Source organism: Panthera uncia (assembly GCF_023721935.1).
Source record: "Panthera uncia isolate 11264 chromosome C1 unlocalized genomic scaffold, Puncia_PCG_1.0 HiC_scaffold_3, whole genome shotgun sequence".
NCBI lineage: Eukaryota > Metazoa > Chordata > Mammalia > Carnivora > Felidae > Panthera > Panthera uncia.
The window spans coordinates 21952790-21975678 of NW_026057584.1; the positions used below are offsets into that span (position 1 = coordinate 21952790).

General features: G+C 35.6%; 1 protein-coding gene across 1 annotated transcript in view; it reads left to right on the forward strand.

Annotated features, from left to right (window-relative positions):
• Positions 1-22889, forward strand: part of ABCA12 (ATP binding cassette subfamily A member 12) — a 175972-nt gene that overhangs the window by 76859 nt on the left and 76224 nt on the right. Inside the window, exons 8-13 of the mRNA XM_049614967.1 lie at positions 5790-5902; positions 10312-10387; positions 14027-14145; positions 15220-15326; positions 21625-21881; positions 21974-22086. Coding sequence (XP_049470924.1) covers positions 5790-5902; positions 10312-10387; positions 14027-14145; positions 15220-15326; positions 21625-21881; positions 21974-22086 — 785 coding nt within the window. The remainder of the gene's footprint in view (positions 1-5789; positions 5903-10311; positions 10388-14026; positions 14146-15219; positions 15327-21624; positions 21882-21973; positions 22087-22889) is intronic.

Genomic DNA, 22889 nt, shown 5'->3' on the forward strand with positions numbered 1-22889 from the left:
TTCTGAAAAAGAGGTGTATAACAGGACCAGTCATAGATTAGAACATTGGCTCCGACTCATTCAGGGCCAACCAGAATTCTGTGCATTTAGCATTTAAACTGCCCAAGAATAAACTATTCCATTGGGTTTTTGTTGATACCATCCAATATAAAACAACCTGTTGGTGGAGTTTTGAATTGAGCTACCTCAATGGGGTTGGCTTCCCTCATGTGCGGCCAGCCTATACATGACCTTTCTAAACCTGTGTATTAGTTTGGCTTTATTTGACATATATGACACAAAGATTTGGAATTATTTTTGCAGGAGAAATCCCTTTAAATTTTTTTCTAATGTTTATTTTTGAGAGAGAGACAGAGCAATCAGGGGAGGGACAGAAAGAGAGAGAGAGGCAGACCTAGAATCCGAAGCAGGCTCCAGGCTCTGAGCTGTCAGCACAGAGCCGGACATAGGGCTCAAACTTACGAACCGTGAGATCATAACCCAAGCTGAAGTCGGATGCTTAACTGACTGAGCCACCCAGGTGCCCCCAGGAGAAATCCCTTTAAAAGTTATTTTCCTTATAAAAGAATTCAGAATATGCCAGCAGTTAGGACTTAATGGTCTTATATTTAAGTTTTGATTTTGACTCCTGTCTAGGTGATTTGGAAATGTGCATTAAAAAAAACCACAACATCAACAATCATCAATTATTGTGTGTCTATTACATACCAGGCACTTCACTGAGCCCTTTATATATCCACATTACATCCTACAGCTAAATTAATATTTATTTTGTAAATGAGGTAACAGAGGGTCATAAAATTAAATATTTGATGATTATACAGCAATGAGGGTTTAAACCTGGGTTTTCTAACCCCAGAATGCAGGCTCCCTCTCTAATATGTTATTAAGAGCATGATATGTTCCATCTAAAATGTCTGAAGCACCAGAAGACAGTGTTCTCATCTTCTTTGGAAAGCTTCCAAGATATTATGTTTGTTCAAAGACCTTATAATAAGCCCTTATGTTGGTACATTAATCTCATTTGATCCCACAACAATGCTTTGAGATTGAGACAACAGATAGCCCCATTTTGTAGAAGAGGAAACAAACCCTTTCAAATGACTTCCCCAAGTATCTAGAACTAGTAAGTGGCAAAGGCAGGACCTGAAGTCAAGGAATCTGAATCCAAGTCCTATGCTTTTTCCACCATAGCATGTCATAACTAAATTACAGAAGGGCAAGGTATTAAGAAGTTTCGTTCTCTAAATGGTCTTCATTTTAGCACTTAGGGTAATTTTTATTTACCCAGGATTTTGGCACTTCATCCTCTTGCTCTTATTTATATTCTATCTTAACAAGGAAACAGGTAAATCAGTTAAAGGAGAAAGAATCATTTGAATTACATAATGTAGCAATAAAAAGAGTCAAAATAGTTATCAGACCATAGTAAGACATCACTACACACTCACTAGAATGGGTAAAATTTTTAAAGATGGACAACCTCAATTGTTGGCAAGAATGTAGAACAAATAGAACTCTATGGAAAACAGTGTGATAACTTCTAATGAAGTTAATAGTAGGCCCATATGATGTAGCATTTTACTCTTGGATATTTCCCAAGAAAATGAAAACATGTCCACATGAAGACTTGTATGCTTGTTGATAACAGATTTTTTCATGATAACTAAAAATTGAGAGAAAAAACAAATATCCAAAAATAAAACAGAAAAAGAATTATAGTTTATTTATATATTGGAATTCTACTCAACAAGAAAAACAAATGATTACTGAATCACACAATAATATGGATACATTTTATGACTATTATGCTGGCAAAAGAATCCAGATCCCTCCCCCTCAAAAAAAGAACACTTACTGGATGTGTAGATATTATATTATTCCATTTATATGAAGTTCTCAAATTGGCAAAATTAATTTATAGTGTTAGAAATTAGATCAGTGGATCCCAGGACAACTATTGGGAGAATGAGACAACTTTTTGGGGATTATTGAAATGCTTTGTATCATATTAGCATGGTGGTTACATGAGTATATATATTTGTTAAAACTCACTGAATTATAACCTAAAATAAGTGCATCTTATTGTGTGTGAATTATACCTCAACAAAATTTGGTTAAGAAACAACAAATAAAAAACAAAAATCCCACAAAATAATATTTAGTAGAAAGTAGGAGATCCAAAAAAATACTTTAGGATTAAAAATAAATAAATAAATAAATAAATAAATAAATAAATAAATAAATAAAATACTTTAGGCATTATTTTAGTGAAGAAAATTATATAGGATAGGGGCACCTGGGTGGCTCAGTCAGTTGAGCATCCGACTTCGGCTCAGGTCATGATCTCACAGTTCGTGGGTTTGAGCCCCGCATCAGGCTCTGTGCTGACCACTTACCCAGCCTGGAGCCTGCTTTGGATTCTGTGTCTCCTCTCTCTGCCCCTCCCCCACTCACACTTTGTCTCACACTGTTTCTCAAAAAAATAAATATAAAAAAAAATTATATAGGATAAGCATTGCGCTGTAGCTGTTTTAAGTCTCTTAAAATTTATAATTATTGCATATTATAGCATTATGCAATAGAACATGTTGTCCAGTAATGATTACAAATGTTGTAAACCAGTCTACATAATAATGAAAAAGAAAAGAGAAATAGCTAAAAGAAATAGCTTTTTTTTGAAGTAGATGACATTGGACTTTAAGCAATTCTTTTTTAAAGAATATTTATTTAATTTGTTTTTTTATTACTGATTTATACACTAGTTTTTTTCTAATATGATAGCCCTTGACTATCTAATACGGCTTTCTAGTATGATAACCACATGTGGATTTTGACTAAAACTCTGAATTTTTAACTTTATTTAACTTTTAAACACTGATATTTGATTCAGTTAATGATAAACCTTTTAGTATGTTTGGAATAATGTTGATATGTGAACCTACATTTCATCTGTAGTTGAAATGAAATCTAAATACAGAATAAATATTTTCAATGAAAATGTAGTATCTGAATTGAGATGATCCGTAAGTATAAAATTCGTGGTGAATTTTAAAAACTTAGAATGATAAAAGACTTAAAATATTTCATTAATAATTTTTATGTTGGTTGGCTATTGAAGTGATAATATTTTGGATGTATTGATTTAATAAAATACTTTATTAAAATTAATTTCATCTATTTCTTTTAACTTTTTTAACATGACTACTATAAAGTTTAAATATGCGACTTGCATTATATTTCTGTTGGGGAGCCCTTTATAAACAATTTTTTAAAGTTAAATCTTCTTTATTATTTATTGTTATTAAACTGACAATGTCATTAAGAGTCATAATTTCCTCACCATAAATGGCTATATACCAAATTAGGGTCTCTAGTTTATCTTACTCTTGTTGATAAAGTAATAGGGATAAATGAACTTCACAAAAACTGTGAAGTCATTTCCTTCAACAACTTTTTCTTTTTTGAGTTGTAAATTGTTTTTAAACCATCACCAAAACCACATTATACAATATTAACATTATGACATAAATTAGCAAAACTGAGAATCTCAAAAAAGTCAAGAAGTATAAATGGAAAAAATATATGTGATTTTCACCATTTATGAGGAAGCTGTGCTGAAATCCAAATCATGAGAACTCTTAAAATTATCTTTAAGATAAGTTATCTTTTGATAACTTCCATTTTTCTATGGTAAAGAGCAGGGAAAAAATCTATGAAGTAAAATAAAAATATTTTGATCAATGAAGGGTTCAAAGGATTTCAGAGAGGATGAGGGCCAAGTGTCATTATTTTTAAGTTAAATGTCGTGTTAGAAAAAGATGAATTAAGTCTACTGACATTTTACTAATGATACTCACAACAATAATGTTGACAGCTTTAATGAGATTGCCAATTGTTCAGTCTTTGAAGGTGTTACTGTGAAACAACCGATCAGGTGAGTTAGGCAGAGGGCCAATTTGGGAGAAAGCTAGTGGCAATCTATAACCTGAGACCATCTAACTAGTCTCCATGGTCAGAAAGGTTCAACACAAAGTCAGAACCGGGAGATTTTTAGGGCAAATATAAAATGCCTGAGGTATCCATTGCTATGTGTATAGAGCAGAGATGAAAAAAAACACAGCCATGCCTCTATGGCCAGACACAATAACAAGTTAATAATTCTGTGGGCTCTGTGCAGAAATGTCCTGCCCTTCTCCTCTCCAGCCATGTTGGGGCACAGTTTCTGTGCCGGAGACAAGATGAAGAATAGAAAGAACATAAACTTTGAAATTAGACAAAATCAGTTGTACTTATGAATAACTGGATACTATGTAACTGTTAAAGTTTAGTTTTCCCATTGTAAAACAAGGCAAATAAAATGGACTTTATGGAATTATTAGAGGACTAAATAAAATTACATTTATGCTTATATGCACACATACACATATCTATCTGTATACCTCATACTATGCTAGGAACTAGAAGACACTCAATTTACTTTTCTAAATACAGCTTTTATTCATAACTAGGGAGCTGAAATTAAAATGATCTTAATCTATTAAAAATTTCAAAACTTGTAGAAAACCATGAAAGTGTATGCACATACTATATCTGTTGCTGGAGTGAGCCTTTAGTTCACTAGGATACATAGGGAAAAACTATTAGTTCCATGTGTACGTTTAACTTCACAATGGCAGATTGTTAATGAAGCCTATTGTTCTAGTTACTACTCATGTAAGTTAAAACATTGCCCTTGATTATTGATATAAATCACAGTATTTGGAAAATTCAGATGTACAATGACAGCTTTTTTAAAAATGTACTAATGACAGTAAAGAGATAAAAAAGACATTTCTTAAGAAACAAATTGCTTTTTGAAAATGTAGAATGAACTCAAGCATCAGTGAATTTGCTGATTGGCCATCCCCAGTGCAGACCACCCATCTTATTTGTAACATAAAAACTCTAGGAAAATAGTGCCAGTTAGTCTGGATATTAATTTTGAGCCACTCCTGGAGTAGTGCCTATGGGACACTTAGAGAATAGAATGCAGTCTTTAATTAGGGCAAGCTCCGTTTCTTTTTCAAAAACATTACCATTTGTCCAGCAACAGATAAATATTTATCAAATGCTTAAATAATTATTATTCCTGAAATGGGGTCCTTTCTCTGGGCTTGATTTTTTAATTTTATTTTCTTTAGAGAGAGAGGGAGAGAGAGAGAGAGAGAGAGAGAGAGAGCACAAGGGAAAGGGGCAGAGGGGCAGAAGGAGAGAAAGAGAGAATCCTAAGCAGGCTCCTTGCTCAGTATGGAGCCCAATGTGGGGCTCAGTCACACAACTGGGACCATGGGCTGGGACCATGACCCGAGCCCAAATCAAGAATTGGACACTCAACCAATTGAGCCACCCAGGTGCCCCTAGGCTTGATTTTTAATAAAAATAATTTCCAGTATTTAAATTTTCCCTTAAATAGAAACAATGCCATCATTTCATTGGACATAGCTATTCCTAACCACTTATTTTTAAGTCTTAACAGAAACAATTGATGTGAACTTCACTCCCTTACTTTTAGGCCTTTGAGTCCTGAGTCTTTAGAATCGGGGAAATGTAAAATGCTCTGTCTGGTTCAAGAACATTTTGGGGGTGTTTTCTGCATTAATAAACAAGTAATTAAACAACAAAAGCAGTATCTTGTCTTCTACGTTATAAGAATAATTTACTGTAGCGATTTTCTCCTTGAATAACCTTTGGTTTCTGTCTGCAAACCCTGACATGCAATCTGGTTTAATTGTTTTTTGACTCGTTAGCGCACTGCTGGTCGTGCAGAAGGTTTATCCACGTGTCACAACTAACGAAGGTTTCAAAACTCTCCATAAATCTGTTAAACATCTGTTGTACACTTTGGACTCCCCAGCTCAAGGTACTGTATTTCCATCTAACTATATCCAATTATGTGTCACAAAGCCTGTTAGAAATATTAAAAAAAAAACAGAATGCAACCAAAATAATCATTTATAGATAATATTATTCTTAGGTGGGCAAATTTGCCTCACCTAAATTTGGATCTCTTGCTAATCAAAGAAAATGAGAAATGGCTAGAAAAAAAGGCTGTGACTTTTTAGGATTTTTATTTAGGTGAAAATTATTTCTCTTAGCTTATAAAACTATGTTTATGCTTTGTATGGAAAGTAAATATTAGGACCAAGCCTCAACAAAAAGATTTCTACTACTTTTTGGAGCAAAAGCCTACATTGAATTGCACTATTTTTACCCTCATTTCCAAATATTGGCTTTCTAATCAGGATGAATCTTTCCTTGGTAAAAATATACCCTCAACCAGCCATCTTGAAAATACTTGATGGACATCAGAGTGTGAATATTGATATAAATCTGCTGTCATTCCCAGCAAGACAAGCTATAGCATGTTACTAGTGAGTCAGAAAATATCATCTTTATATGCACAATAGCATTATATACCACACACATGGAAATACACAGATATATATACACACGGACACATACAGGCAAAGATTTAGGGCCATAAGGAATAAATACCTACTTTGAAGTACCAAGTGCAATGTTTGGTTAGCATTTACCTCTTCTGAATGAGTTTAGAATTCTGTTTTCTCAGCTGAGTTTGTTAGCTTTCAAATATGTAGACTTTACCTTTGGATTACAAGTATCCTGAGAGCATCAGGTCACAAGCTGATTGTTCATTATACTATTCCTCATTAAACTACCAGTTTTCATATGAATAGCAGGTTTTGATATTCTTCGAAGACTTCTCATTGGACAGTCTGACGTACTTTGGAAACCAATTTCTGTTAGGCTAGAGCATTTTTTTATATCTACAATTACAGAATTAATGATTAGTTTGCAAGATTGATTGTGGTAACATTTAATGGTCTTGACAAACATTGGAAAAAATGCTTGCTCTTTAAATAAAAAGTCCAGGCCAGAAAACCAGACAGTACACCAACGAACACTAATTATTTCCTCTGTATTTTTTTATTTGCATTTTGAAGACTTGAGAATTTCAAGTTTCTTCGTACCACTCTTTCTTATCATCTTCAGATTCATACCTTGTAATTATATAAAGTAAAGGGATAAAGTTAAAAACATTTTTACAAAGGACAAAAGCTCATCAGTGCCTTGCTAGAAGTCAGAGAAGCAACGCTTCTTATTAACTGAGTTATCCAGACACTTTTCCTGGTGAACAGTACAACTCAGTTTTCAATATTTACCAGTGGCCGTGTTTCATGTCTGTGAATATGCTAATGATTTGGGCATGTATTAAAACATGTCATTGGGCAGTCAAGTTGACAAGGAAATACATCAGAGAAATGTGTTGTTACTTATAAAATTTGAGGTGCTTACATGTGTTTGTTTTTTAATTTCCTATACTTGTGACTTCATCAGTCTGAGGATTAATGTAGTAGCATTAATATCAATTCCTGAAAGTCCTTAACCCCAAATCCCTACCTGCTTGAGCAGAAATTTTGTGGCCTTTGAAAAATTCTTCTAGGTATTTCTGGGAATCCTTCAGGGAACTCAAATTTGTCCTTGAAAGCTGAACCAGTGACACTGGTTCAACAGTGCAGGGGTCTCTAGCCCCAAGTACAAATGCCCGCCATGATGCCCAGACCACCTTGTGCTTGGTCTTCATGACTTTTGGCAATATCCGTGAAACGAACACACTTCTCCTTTGGCTTTATATTCAGTTAAGCTGGAGTGTGGTGATGTTTCGTAGCATAGTTGCTTGGGTTCTCATGTATGACAGGGTCCAGATAGCTTTGAAAATCTCATGCCACTCTTTTGAAGAAGGAAAATAAGAGATAGTACCTTTTGTGTCAATGCTAAGTGCTTTACTACCTTAAATCACTGTTCTCATGAAAATAAGTCCATGAGATAGAATTATCATTCTATTTTACAGACAAGGAAACTGAGGCAAAGGGAGGCTGGGCACTTTGCCTATGCTGTCCACCCAGCAAGTGGCTGAACTAAGATTAGATCTCTCTGTCCCCAGAGCCAGTTGCCTTGAATTCTTTGCCAGACGGCCTTACTCACATTTACTTTCTGGGACATACACACTTGATTCCAGGCTATTTCTTGGGGTCATGCAAGTACCTGCCACCATCAGACCTCAGAACGGCTTCCATTTTCAGCCACTGTGGAGTTTGATTCACCATGTCAATTCCTTTCCACAGAAGTTTTTCAACAGGCATGCCCCTATTCCTCTCTCCACTCTGCTTTTTACAGACCTTTCTGTCTGTGATCCAACACACTTCAAGTTTTCTTTAGGAGACTTCTCAGCAACCATGAAAATATGAAGATTCTAATAAACAGAAAGATTGTCCCCTAACTTCCTGTCTTAATTCTCAGCTCTGCCCCAGTGAAGATCCCTGCCTCACAGCTAATATGCTTTAGTATTTCCATTTATAAACACCGAGTTTTGAGAACAGGGATTATCTTTGTGACTCATTGAAGTTTGCTCTTTGACAAAGTAGTAAATTATATGAAATTACTTCTTGAAGTAGAAACCCATCTTTACTAATGAAAAGAGGTTATCTGTGCACTAGATTTCTTTCTATGTCTGTGGGTACCATTTTCAATTATATCTAATCCTACAAATAAAAACAGAAGTGAAGTAAAATATCACTTTTTAAAGACCTGTAAAGGTTTCCACTTCATTAAAGCCTATTTAGTACATTATTTCTTCTAAGATATTTTATAGTTCAGGGGAAATGTCCCTAGTCAACATCAGGGCCAAGTCTATCACTGATACGTAAAATTTCTGTTAGTTACACATTTTAACAGCTTGATGAGGAAGAGAAACTCTGTAACCACATAGTATACAAATGCCAATAAACCTGCTCAGCATTACATAAGAATTCAAACTTAGCAAGATTTGATCTTGGAAAAATGGTTTATATTCTTTTACATTGCAATGTAGAAATATCAACAGAGACCTATCCTTGATTCTTCTATATATGCATGCCAAGAAATAATAGGTACTACCATTATTAATTAGGTTTATTTATTCTGGGTATCTTCATTCTCGGTTCTTTAACTCACTGATGCATTGCTATCGCTAGAGCAGTAATATTAGCTGCACCTTGAGTGGAGCACCGGAAAATTCTGCTGTGCTGAACAGGAAAACTGAAAAAGCCCCTGTGCTAGATACTACGGATGGTGCAAACATTACTCATACACCACTGATACAGAGGTGGACAAGGAGGTCCTTCATTTAGTAATAGTCTTTTTCACGCCCATACTAATTTAAATCAACTCAGTGATCAGCACCAGAAAAGTATGGATGATTGCATACATTTGCAGTAGGACCTTTATAGAAGGCTTTAGGACACACTAACTAGGGACAGTGAGAGAACTATCAATGCTTACTAGTAATAAAATATCTGATTGAAAGAGATTAGATCAGTGTTAAAAAATACCAGGACTGAAATATACTGGATTATAGGGAGTAAGTATTGTCTCCAGAGAAGATGGAAAGACTTGATACCTTTTCCCTAAAGGGGCTGAATGAAAGCCTTGGATTTATGATTTTTATTTATGCGGTAGCCATTAAAAGTACTCTCATGTTCAATTTTTCATGTGAATTCTGTTGCACACTTATTCTTTTTATGATACAGTGTTATGTGGCAAGCGGAATCAGAGACCTATTTAACTTCGAGGGGCAATTCACAGTGTTGAATTAGACCTTCCCATATGGTTTCCATTAGTTAGCGATTGCCTCCCACACTTTGAACCTTCATATTATTTGAGACCACTCAGAATGGTTCTGTTAATATGAGCCAATTTGCATTCACAGCTGCATTCAGTTGAAATCAGTGGCTGCTTTTTGAAAGATGGAAAATATAGATTAGTGATAGCAGATGTTTCCTAAGGCTATATTCTTGACAACTGAAAGCAAAAAAATCTAGTGACCTGTAAGACTGAAATTGGCCTCATTTGATTAACAAATCACGTGGTAGACAATGTGCATTATAGTATTCAAGAGTCATCTATGCATACAGCTTTTAGGATAAAATAATGTAATGTTTTGACAAATGGAGAAAGAAGTTCTTAGAGATGCATGTGCTTGACCATTAGGGTTTTCTGATTAGCAGGCATCTATTACCTATAAATATCCTGAATGTCTCCAACAAAAAGAGCATAGACATCTTTTGTAAAACTCTTTGGAGAAAAATTCTGCAGATTTTTCTGTATTTTCTTCCCATTTATTTGACCTGTGATGATGTTTTGCTAAGAAAATTACTTCCTTGAAGCAAGCATGTTAAGTGTTCACCTGTATAAATGTCATTTCTTTAGGTGGCTCTGGCAACACAACACATGTGTGGAGTGAGGAAGATGGGCAGTTATTATCCCCAAGCAGCCTGGCTGCACAGTAAGTCTTTCTTTGCTGTTGGTCCGTTGGTCTGTTTCTAAGTTGGTAGGTAACTTGTCTGAATAAGCAATCAACACAAGTTATAAACATAATTCTTTCATCAATTTGTAAGACTTTGAAACAGAAAAATTCACTATTGACTGACCAAAGAAAAGGACATAGTTGGAAATATAGTGAAGTCAAGACTTATTTTCTCATATTACCCAGTGACCCTTGGGTAATGCGGCATGAGCATCTCCTGTTCAGTTGTAACAGTGTGTCCTGTCTGGATTGGTTGCCTTATGTTTCTGAGGAAAATCTAGATAGAGGTCCAGTTTCCAACTTCTTTAAGGTCTTTCATTATGAAAGACAGATAAGCATCCAATTTTTCATATCATGATGTATTTTGGTTTTGAAAAATCACAGTATTTCTCATGCCAGTCAAGGTAATACAAAATTGGTTTGCTTCCCTAGCATTCGCATAGGTAAAACTGTTTATAGATAATATAATTTTGTACTCTTATTGGGGCATGTAAATATGTTGTCTCAGAAATAGGCAGTGGAAATGACAGCAGCCTTGGCTTTTAAAGACCATTAATGTAAGCAGTGCCCTGAAGTAACTGTAATAATCATGATAGAAAATGCACGCGGTTGCCTGTAGAAGCTGACTGAAGTAAATTCCTATAGCTCAAGGCAAATTTAGGGATTAGATGGCCTGTTATGTAAAGGTTGTTTTGGCCTGATAAATTATACTATTGAAATTGTTTGACTTTAGTCCCAAAGGATATATTTCTGTGCTGATGGAAATTTGTACAAATAAAATCAAATAGTAGGACTTATTTTTAGCCATTTTTTTTCTAAAATAGGATCTATGCAGTTGTTTATAAACTTTCTACCATTTAATGAGAAGCTGTCAACTCTGGGTAAATTCTAGGGAAATCCCTTCCATAAACAACCACCTCCTATTTCTGCTCCCACCGTTCTCCTCCTCTACGGTGGCCGAACCTCCTAGTGCTCCTTCCAGAGCAGTCAAGCAGCCTTGGGCAGTTTCCCCCTGGCTAGACCACCGTGTTCCAAATAGGCAGGTCTTTGAAACACATTCCCTATATAGCCATCAAAAATATATTTCTTAAAATCTTTGAACTGAGACAACTGGATGCTTATTGTTGAAACCAGGTACCTTTCTCAGAGCCTTGAGGCATCCATAGCATTGATGATGCTAGCACTTCAGACCACAAATTCCACAGTGTAGTTGTTGATAGCTAGCTGACAGTTTATTAGGAAGAATTCAATACTTTTAACATGGCTCTTGTTGAGATTGATGAAGTTCAGGGAGTTCTTATCTTTGGACTTCCTTTCCATTCCCACTTTAAAATAATCACAGAGTAGCAATATTTGGCATAAAAGTTGTTTTAGTCAAGAATTTTCTAAAGAAGGCTGCTTGAAATATCTCTCCCTCATAACTCTTCTCCATCTTGATTAATTTTGTTCTAAGTTTATTATTTGTATCGTTCAGTGTGTGTGTGCATATATGCATGCTCACTCATGCACACACATAAACTCATCTTTTACCGCAAACATTCTTGGAAAGTAGGTAGGATTATGTACAAAAGACACATAAATTAAATGGTTTATAAGAATAATTGGATGCTTATGCTAAAGCAGTGGCACGTAGATGTGGAATCTTAATTTGGGGAGTATATTAAATCCAATCATCAAAATCTTGGCAATCAAATGTTCTTTCTGAAACTAAGAGAAATGGCTTAGATGATATTTCAAGGTCAGTTTTCGTGCAACATTCTTCTACTTTTTCTATTTTAAGCTTGAAAATTCATGAGAATCCCTTGTGTCATTCCATCCTAGAAGGTTAAACCGGTATTTTGCTATTGAGCACTGTACTAGGATGCAAATGGCTCAGTGCTATACTAAGTACTACAGAGAAAAAGACAAACACAAAAGAAAGACAGTATTGGCAGGAGAGAGTCTGGCCAGGGAAATGCCTAAGAAAAAGCAAGAGGGCTTGGAAATGGTTACTTTTTTTTTTTTTTTTTTTATGTGGAGGCTATCAGCTGTATTTAAATGGAGGTTAGCTATCTGACCAATTAACTCTACTCTGCCAAATTAGAGACTTTTCTTGCCATAGATTTTTTTTCTTTTTCTTTTTTTAGTTTTTTTTTTTTTAATATTTATTTTTGAGAGAGAGAGAGAGGGAGAGAGACAGTGAGTGAGTGGGGGAGGGGCAGAGAGAGAAGGAGATGCAGAATCCAAAGAAGGCTCCAGGCTCTGAGCTGTCAGCATAGAGCCCGACACAAGGCTCAAACTCACGAACCTGAGATCATGACTTGAGCCAAAGTCAGACACTTAACTGACTGAGCCACCCAGGTGCTCTTGTTTTTTTTTCTTTTTAAAGTTCTTCCAGGATCTGGTTGTATTAACCCACATCTAAATATCCTAAGAGTGCTTTAACGTTAATGAATACATTTTCTTATGTGTTTCTAGCTACACCAGGATAAGTCTCTTCCATTAGTATTTGAATAAAATCTAAATTAAACATCTGACAGAACTAGTTAATTTGTGTATTGTGCAGTTTGATGCAAAGCAGATGGTCCCCAAATCAGCTGCTGACATTTATTCTATCTCTCCTGTACATAAAATTCAATCGGAGACACTAAGGGAAGACGTTACAAAACAAATAGAGAGGCAGCCTAAGAGTTGAAGTGGCTGGGCATATGCAACACACACATACTTACTCACGTGAACTTATGCCTCAGAAATCTTAGGCTGTCTTCTCATATGCCAGTCACGGTGAAAGAAAACCTGAAAGTGGTTAATTTGAAAACACGGAATTGGTTGTTTAAAGGAAAACAAAAGGAACTTACATTGTTGTTAGATTCCCCTATTTTTAAAATCACAATTAAATAAATTTAAATTTATTTGAAGAATGTTATAGGTGGATGGGATTAGCAGATCAATTCAGCCCTCTACCTCTCATTTGACAAGAGAAGAAACTGAGACCCAGAGGGGGGTTGGCAGACTTAAAGGTGGGGGAGAGAAAAAGGAAAAGAAAATCTACAAGACTCACTGGTTGTACTTACATTGAAAATTATTCATTGTTAATAAAAAAGGAAGAAAAGAAAAGAAAAATTATTCATTGTTTATCTGAAATTCAGATTTAAGTAGGAGTCCTATACTTCATCTGACAACTCTAGCCCAGTAATTTTTTTCTTTCATATGAATGTGCCTAGAAATAATCTTAAGATCACTTATCATTGGATATTAAAATAATTAAATATAATGGTAATGCCCATGGAGAGGTAAATGCTCAGAGGATGAAGAACCAGTGTGTACTTAGGTTGTATGAAGGAAGGTATTCTACTTCATAGTGTTTTAATGCCCAAGTTAACCAATGCCCAAGTCAGCCACTGCGCAAGCCAACCACTGTCCAAGTCAACCACTGCCCAAGTCAGCCACTGCCCAAGTCAACTGCTGCCCAAGTCAGCCACTGCCCAAGTCAACCACTGCCCAAGTCAACCAATGCCCAAGTCAACCAATGCCCAAGTCATCCATTGCCAAATAACCAACAGCTTAAATGACCTCAACAAAATAGCTTTGTTCTATTTTTATGTGACTTAATTTATATATTCTTTTCTAATTCTATAGGCTTCTAATACTGGAAAATTTTGAAGATGCTCTCTTAAATATATCAGCAGATAGTCCTTATATTCCTTACTTGGCATGTGTGAGAAATGTCACTGACAATTTGGCCAGGGGATCACAAGGTAATACTCTTCTTAGTAGTCAAAATGCTGCTTATGGTTCTAATTCTATTATAAAGTAGTATTTTAAGACATTTGCTTGAAAAATAGAGAAAAAAGCTTTTAAAAGATCTTAGTTTCCATATGCATGAGTTTCAGTTTGGTAGTTTGATATATAAAGGGAATATCTAATTGTATTATTAATATGTATTATTAATACGTTATTACTTTTGTTCCTGCTGCTAGTACCACCTGGCTTCCTGGACAGACTTAATGTATGATGGCCATGTAACAGAGAGTATGACAATGGCCACCCAGACATACTTGCCAAGTTTCTAGAATTATTAAGAGTTCACCTAACCCTTCATGGCGTTTTCTGTGCCCTTAGTAGTGTTAGTTATCAAAAAATAATGAGAAATGATAATATTGACTTCTAAAAGCAGGTGTAAATTACATAAACAAAGGATTTTTTTGTGGCAGACTGGTTTTACTTCCCACCCTTACACACTGTATTTTCAATTTTCTGCCTACATAGACAACCATGAAGATGACATTTAATCAAATATTTCTTTTCCTTTTTAAAGAAAAATATCAATTTTCTCACATTTTTCTAGAGATATGCATTCACTTTCCCCACACCAAAATAGTTTTTTGAGACCTAATGGTAGGCAAATAGCGTAACAAGTATTTAAGTGTGGTCTTTGTTTACTAGCCATGAGTTAATCAAGGTGGGAAGGGCATGTCTGTGTCACAGTGATTATACAATCTATTCTCCCCCAAACACTCCAACTTAACAGTATATCCAAAAGTCAGAAATAAAAGCATACTCAGTTCACAAGAGCCAAAAGTGCGTAGCACCTTTGCTAGAAATATTTTTGTCTCTAAGCAGAGTATCTATGAATATTTTAAAAATAATGAACTCTGTAGTCTGCATGGTTCAAGGAAAGGTTAAATTTTCACTTGTCTTATATTTAGATTGAAAGAGGCCATTATCTTAGAAAAAACTTGGCAATAAATTAGGATAAAGGTGTTTTTCAAATGGGTTCCCTAAATGACCTTGCAGTTCACATAAGGTAACTCTTCTCTCTTCCTTTACAGAAAATTTAAGACTCCTGCAGTCCATAATTTCATTTAAAAAATCTTTTCTTCAAAATGGTTTTTATGAGGATTACTTGTCTTCAGTTCCTGAAGTCGTGAAATCAAAAGTAAGCCATGAAAGAAAAAATAAATAAATAAACCTCTACATTTCCTGTAATACTCTGGCAAGATGTATTTTCAGTTTAAAGTTTTTTTTTTTTTTTTAAGTTTATTTATTCATTTTGAAAGAAAGAGATCGTGAGCAGGGGAGAGGCGGAGAGAAAGAGGGAGAGAGAAAATCCCAAGCAGGCTCCCTGCTGTCAGTATAGAGCCCAATGACACGGGGTTCAAACTCATGAACCGTGAGATCATGATGTGAGCTGAAATCAAAAGTCGGAAACTTAACTGACTAAGCCGCCTATGTGCCCCAAGATGTATTTTCAGTTAAAATTTTAAATCTGTATGTTCATAAATATTGGTCCTATTTTGACTAGATTAATGCTAGAAAAGGGGCACAAAAGTGTTTTTGTGCTATAAAATGGCATTTTGTTTTTAATTAACAGATATCTCTGAGTGAAATGACCCATAAGAGCCTAATTACAGTATTCACATACAAAAAGGAATGACTAATAATATAGCTATCTCATTAAGCTTCATAATTTCAAAAAAATATTCAAAATATAATTTCTAACTTGAGATGTCCTCAGTTTTTAAAACTATGAAAGTTTATTTTAAAAGCTGATGTTTAGACTTAGCAGTATGCAGAAATCTCAGAAGTAGACTAACCTTATTTTTATTGTCATCAAAAGCAGAAATCAATAAATCACATTAAGATGTATGATTTTTAGGGCTCCTGAGTGGCTCAGTCAGTTAAGCGCCTGACTCTTGATTTTGGTTCAGGTCATGATCTCACAGTTAATGAGTTGAAGCCCCACATCAGGCCCCCCGCTGACAGCGCAGAGTCTGTTTGGGATTCTCTCTCTCCCTTTCTCTCTGTCCCTCCCCTGCTCTCTCTCTCTCTCTCTCTCTCAAAAATAAATAAACTTAAAAAAAGATGTATGATATTAAACAGAGGGGGGAAGGCAACAGAAAAAAAATTTATAATCTCTGAGGTTTCAGTTGGTTCATGTTTATCTATCATTCTTTGCCTAGTTCGTGCATATACTATATAAGTTATGATATTCACTTCATTTCTTAAATAACCCTATTAAAATTTGAAAACAGTTTTCCTAGTAAGAACAGCAGTTTAATTGAATTTATGTAGGCAGGGATAAAGCAAAATTAGAACTGGTTTATTCAGGGCAAGCAAGATGACTTTCTGTATAGTCAACATGGTCTAATTAAGCAAGCATCCAAAACATATGTCCATGTGTATTACAAGTAAGTATGCTAGTTAGATTACATACATTTTTTCCTAGTCTTCTACACAAATCAAAATTTCTAATGTACTTAATTTAGCACTATCTTAATTTGTTTGTGCAAATGAGAAGGAAGTTATGCATTCATCTGGAAAATTCCTACTCATCCTTCAAGGACAAGTTTAAATGTCACTTCTACAATATTAGAGTATTGCCTTTCTCCCTGTTGCCCAACCAAGATAATGGCTTTGTGTGCACATAATATTTATCCATTCATTCATTCTATTCATCATCTGTGGTCCCATAACACTAATCTGTTTATTTAAAAGACATAATCTCTAACCCCAAAGTCCTTATAAAAATCCAGGGTAGCAGATGGAAAAGCAGACCAATAATTATAACTCAGTGAGATAAGTGTTGTGGTATGTGGATGGACAGGAGTCTGTGTAGGGAGGTGGGATATTTAACTCTGATTATAGGGGATGGAGGTGAGGAGAAGACATTTCATAGAGGAGATAATGCTTACTCTTGCAGGCTGTGTAGGACTAGGTTACAGTCCTACATTCCAGACATAGAGCCCTGCATTTGTTAAGACAGAGGTATGATCCTGAAGACAGATACAGGTTATCTGTAGTCATGTGTCCAGCTGGAGCAGAAGGAAAGGCGGCTCCAGAGAGAATGGGCCCGGATCCCAAAGGCCTCTTTTGACTTAGTCAAGGAGTTTGAATCTGATCTGGAAAGTTGTGCATTTGAAGATGAAATTTGCATTTTAGAAAGAGATCTATCTAGGAAAATTATGGAAGTCAGATTGGAGGAAAGCCAAGTAGGTGATTTTTGCAGTAACCTAAGCAGAAAGTGAGGCCCTGCACTATGTCAGTGGCAGAGAATAAAAGGAAGCGACAGTTTCAAGAGTGTTATAGGAAGTTAGGTGACACAACATGGCAGCCAGTGAGGTGTGAGGCATAAGAAAGAGGAGTCTGATAACAGATTTCTGGCTATTGGAACTTATTACTTCACATTATAGTTTGTTGTATAAATAAGGTCCATTTCCATCGCTTTAGAGTGTGAACTCTGATAAAATTATGTGTTCTACATCTCTAAAGCCCCACATCAAGCACATAGTAGATGCTTAAGACAGCTCATGGATGTATGAACAAATGAGGGTGTTAAAGTAGAGCCCTGGTGATGTAAAGAGTTCTGGTGATGTAACTGTGTTACCAGGACAGTTATTCATTGTAGTTCTCAACTTGTGAAGTAACCGCTCAGCACAAAATATACAGCAGGGAAATTGAAACAACACATTCTCAATCATTTACACTAATGGAATGGGAAATAGATGTAAGAATAATTTAAAACAGCATCCACATTTTGGATATACTGCTCCTATTGAGGGTTACATTATAAAAAATGTTCTAGAAGCCACAGATGTGGAAATAAACTGCAATCCTGTCCCTTGGGTAGAAAATCCATTGTCATTTACAACAAGCATGGCTGCTATCTGCAATTGACAGAATCCATACATTCCAAGACTAACATCCCTTCCTATGGTATTCTCAGCACCTGGCATATAGTCTGACATGGGGAAAATATTCAGTACATATAACTGAAAGAATGAAGACAAATTCCTAGAGATGATTTAAATTCCCTGCTTTGCCTTCTCTGGTAATTAGTATCTTAATTGTGACAGTCAAGGCCTACCCATTCCAAAACTTTATTCATGGTATTTCTAAGAAGGTTTAGACCCTCCAAAATGTCAAATGCCTGCCATTCAAAGGTGACTTTTTCTTCTGTTCCTACCCCTCTTTTCTAGCCCTAACATTGCACTCTTCTTGAGCTTTTGTGTTTTCTACTCCCTTCATTGTGGGGAGGTTAACTTCCTGGTTGGGGAACTATATGTAAAGTGGATATTCTGCCCATGTTGGGCAGAAACGTGGGCAACACAATATTTTTATTGTAACATCTTTAAATTTTTAAATAGGTTCCTTTTCCCCTGCATTTACTTGCCAAGGGCCCAGGAGCATTGCTGTTTTATCCTTTTTATGCCTATGATATTTTGAAGCCTTATTTAAATGTAGCTTACATTTCTGACTCAGATGCATTTGGGGACCATGGCCCTGGGGAATTCAGTCACAGCTGGACCTGGAGTTAGTTATGGCTCATTATTAAAGTTTAGATCTGAGCACTTACTCACTTTGTGGACCAGGGTCATGACAAAGGAGAGAAGGACTGTATATGAGGTGCTGACAAACCTACATTCTAGATTTGACACATACTTTTGAAGAGAGGATTTTAATTCTCTGAATTTATGATTGATTATTAATGATCCATGAAGCTTCTAAATGTTTAATGCATGTATTGCTTTTAGAAGAAAGTAGTAAATAATGACAAATACTAAATGACCGTTGGGTTATTCTTTGATAGATGTGCCCCACAATGCATTCCACATCATTGACCCTGAATTAAATTCTTATTTCAGAGAACCAATTTTATTTCAGTAGCATGGTTAGATTTCCGATTTCTCCTTCATTAACTTATATCTTATCAAACCAAGATTACACTGTATAGACTTTTACAGGTTTCTCATACATGTATGTTAAACTTGCAACTAAAAAATATATTTGGTCTCTACTAAGTAAAAATCATTGACATTTACTATGCCCTCAAAGCTCGATTGAAACAAATATATTGGGCTACCGGTATTTATCCTTTTTTTAAGAAATCATTAAAACTCAGAGTAACTGGGTGGTTAGTTGCTTAAACATCCGACTGTTGATTTTGGCTCAGGTCATGATCTCATGGTTCATGAGTTTGAACCCCATGTCAGACTCTGAGCTGACAGTGTGGAGCCTGCTTGGGATTCTAAATCTCTCTCTCTCTCTCTCTCTCTCTCTCTCTCTTTCGCTCCCCCCCCCCCACCCATTCACACTCTCTGTCTCTCTCAAAATAAATAAATAAACTTTATTTTTAAAAAAATCACTAAAAGCCACTGGAGTACATGGCAGGGAGGCTTGGTTTTATTTATTAAAAGGTTAATCATGTCTAGTATTTGGAAAGAAAGGAATAGAGTGGCAAACATGGTAGCATGGTACCAAAAATAGCTGGTAAAACAATTGGGCCTGTAATGGAAATTTTCTCATAGCTATAAGACAAGTGAGTAGAAGTTTAATATGCATGAGGACATTTTAGATAGTTCTAAGCCAGCAGTCAATTAGAATATTAAATACAGTAAAAAATAGACCAATGATATTTACTATCTAGGATGATCAGTGTTTAATTACTACTGCCTACATGCAGTTACTATAAATCTTTCATCTAAGACATCATTGTATCTTTCCCATTTGATATATGGAAAGAAACATCCCTAAACATTTGCCTGTATCATAAAATATTTCATTTCTATCAAAATGCAACTTCTAATTGAAAATCGAGTTGCAATGAATGACACATATATTTGCTTCTTGAGATGTTGCTCCAAATTATTCAGCCTCTTAAAAGGAATAGCTCCAGGGTAGCTTCCAAGCACGACAGAACTTTCCAGCACTTTCACAGAACAAAGGCATCCAGTTTCCCTCAGTAGGTAAGAGGGCAGACGATAATGTCCAAAACAGTGCAGACACTTCTGAAAAACCAAGTGTATTCCCATCCATATTTTAAATGCAGTCTTATTGAAATGCATGTGATTCACATGCTGTAGTTTGTAAAAGGCTGTTTTCTTGTCAATTAAATTTTTTTTAATTGTGGTAACACACACGTAAAATAAACTTTACTACCGTAACCATTTTCAACTGTACACCTCGGTCTTGTTAAATACATCCATGTTATTCTGCAACCAATCTCTAGAACTCTTTCAATCTTGTAATACTGAAACCTTATGCCATTACAATAACTCCTGTGCCTCTCTCCCCCCGCCCCGCCCCGTTCTACTTTCTGCCACTATAAATGTGATTACTCTATATACCTCATTTAAGTGACCTCATCCAGTATTTGTCTTTTCGTGACTGGCTTCTTTCACACAGCACAATTTCCTCAAAAGCCATCCATGTTGTCGCATATGTCAGAATTTCTTTCCTTTTGAAGGCTGAATAATAATATCCCATAGTATGTATGTACTACCATGTGTTTATCCATTCATCTGTCAGAGGATACTTGGGTTGTTTCCATCTCTTGGTTTTTGTGAATAATGACACGGGCGTGTAAGTATTTGTTTGAAACCTAGCTTTCAATACTTTTGTGTATATACACAGAAGTGGGATTGCTGGATCATATGGTAATTCTATTTTCATTTTTGAGGAAACTCCATTCTGTGGCTGCATCATTTTATATTCCCACCAGCAGTGCACGAGGGGTCTAATTTCTCCATATCCTTCCCGGCACTTATAATTTTCTTTCTTTCCTTTTTACTTATACTAGTTATCCTAATGCGTATGAGGAAAAGACCCTTTTTGAAGTTCCAAGCCAAACCTGCTTTGCTCTCTGCTTTTCCACATGACTTAAAATACAAAGTAAAATATAAATTAGTTTAAGTATTTGTGATTTCAGTGAGATAAAACTGAACTACATCTTTTTAACCTTTGAATCTACAAGGTATGAGTACAGTTGGGAAATACAGGCCTATCAGGTCCAAAAGTTTTATAAATTCTTAAGAAAATAATAAATCTAGGGGCACCTGGGCTACTCATTCCGTTGAGTGTCTGACTTAAGCTCAGGCCATGATCTCGCAGTTTGTGAGTTCAAGCCCCAAGTCGGGCTCTGTGCTGACAGCTTTGAGCCTGGAGCCTGCTTCAAATTCTGTTTCCCTCTCTCTCTGTCTCTCCCCCGCTGGTGCTCTGTCTCCGTCTCTCTCTCAAAAATAAACAAACATTAAAAAAAAAAAAAGAAAGAAAATAATAAACCTCAAATGACAGGAAATAATGCTTTGTGGTAAAACTTGCCAAATGCTAACTAAATAAACACATATGCACAGTGTTGTTTTTTTGAAGTAAATCAATGTTGGTTGGCGATTTTCAACTACCAAATATTTATAATAATGTAACCAATCTACTTCTCACTTCTTTTCTCTTCTGGAAAGCTGTCTCAACTTCGAAACTTGACCGAACTTCTTTGTGAATCTGAAACCTTCAGTTCAATAGAGAGAATGTGCCAGCTCTCCGATATGAACTTTGGGAACCTATGTGAAGAAAGTGCGTTTCATGTGCAGCTCCTTGAAGCAGCAGAGATTGGCACCGAAATAGCAACCAACTTACTGTACCGTGACAATATTCTATCTAAGAAACTGAGGGATTTGCTTACTGGGGATCCAAGCAAAATTAATTTAAATATGGATTGGTAAGTATCTGCACTGCCTTTTTCTTTGGTGAAAGAAATCCCTTCTCAAATAATTATGGATATGCTTTATCTTCTCTTCTGCTTTGTTTCAGGTTTCTAGAACAGGCATTGCAAATGAATTACTTGGAAAATATCACACGGTTAATGCCGACCATAGACGCCATGATGCATGTCAATAACAGTGCAGATGCTTCTGAAAAACGAGGTGTTTCCCCATCCGTATTTTAAGTGCTGTCTTATAAGAATGCATGTGATTCTCATGCTGCAGTTTAAGAAAGGCTTTTTTGAAGTTCCCAACCAAACATACTTTGTATCTGCCCTCACACATGAGAAATATGAAGCTTTCAAATATGGTTACTTGTCTAAAATAAACACACAGAAAGCAGCAGAGGATGAAATAGGGAAATTTGGTTTCACAGCAAAAAGATCTTCAAAATTTTAACTAGTTAAACCATTCACCTTTTATTTCTCTGATATATTAAAGTGCATTAGCTAGGATGGAATTTATTTACTTCTGGGAAAATAATCTGATTTAAAAAATAAAAAAGATGCGCTGCTGTCTATAGAAATCTCAATTCAGAACCGTCTATTAGTATTCTGAGCATGATGCATCATGCAATACGTTTCTTCTTTGCATAATACCTCAATACTGAAAAGAAAGGCATTCAGAGTTTTGGACAACAGGCAGCCACAAAATTGGAAGGGCACTAAGTCCAAAAATAAAGAGGGTATATTTGCATAAGGGAAACTTCATAAAGAAATCAAAGGATATTTGCAGAATGGAGATTATAATCTGCTAACATAAAGCCAAAATATTATTTGTTATGCATTAAATGACCCAGATATGAAATAATTATAATCACTGTCCTAAAAAAGTTTGAAGTTAAAAACATTCTATTTAAAAGTGAGGTAATGATTATTAAATCTCCTTTATAAACTCTAGTGTGCTGGGCAAAGTTAAGGAAAAATGCCCGGCAGTGTTATGTTATAGATTTAGCAGACCTGTCC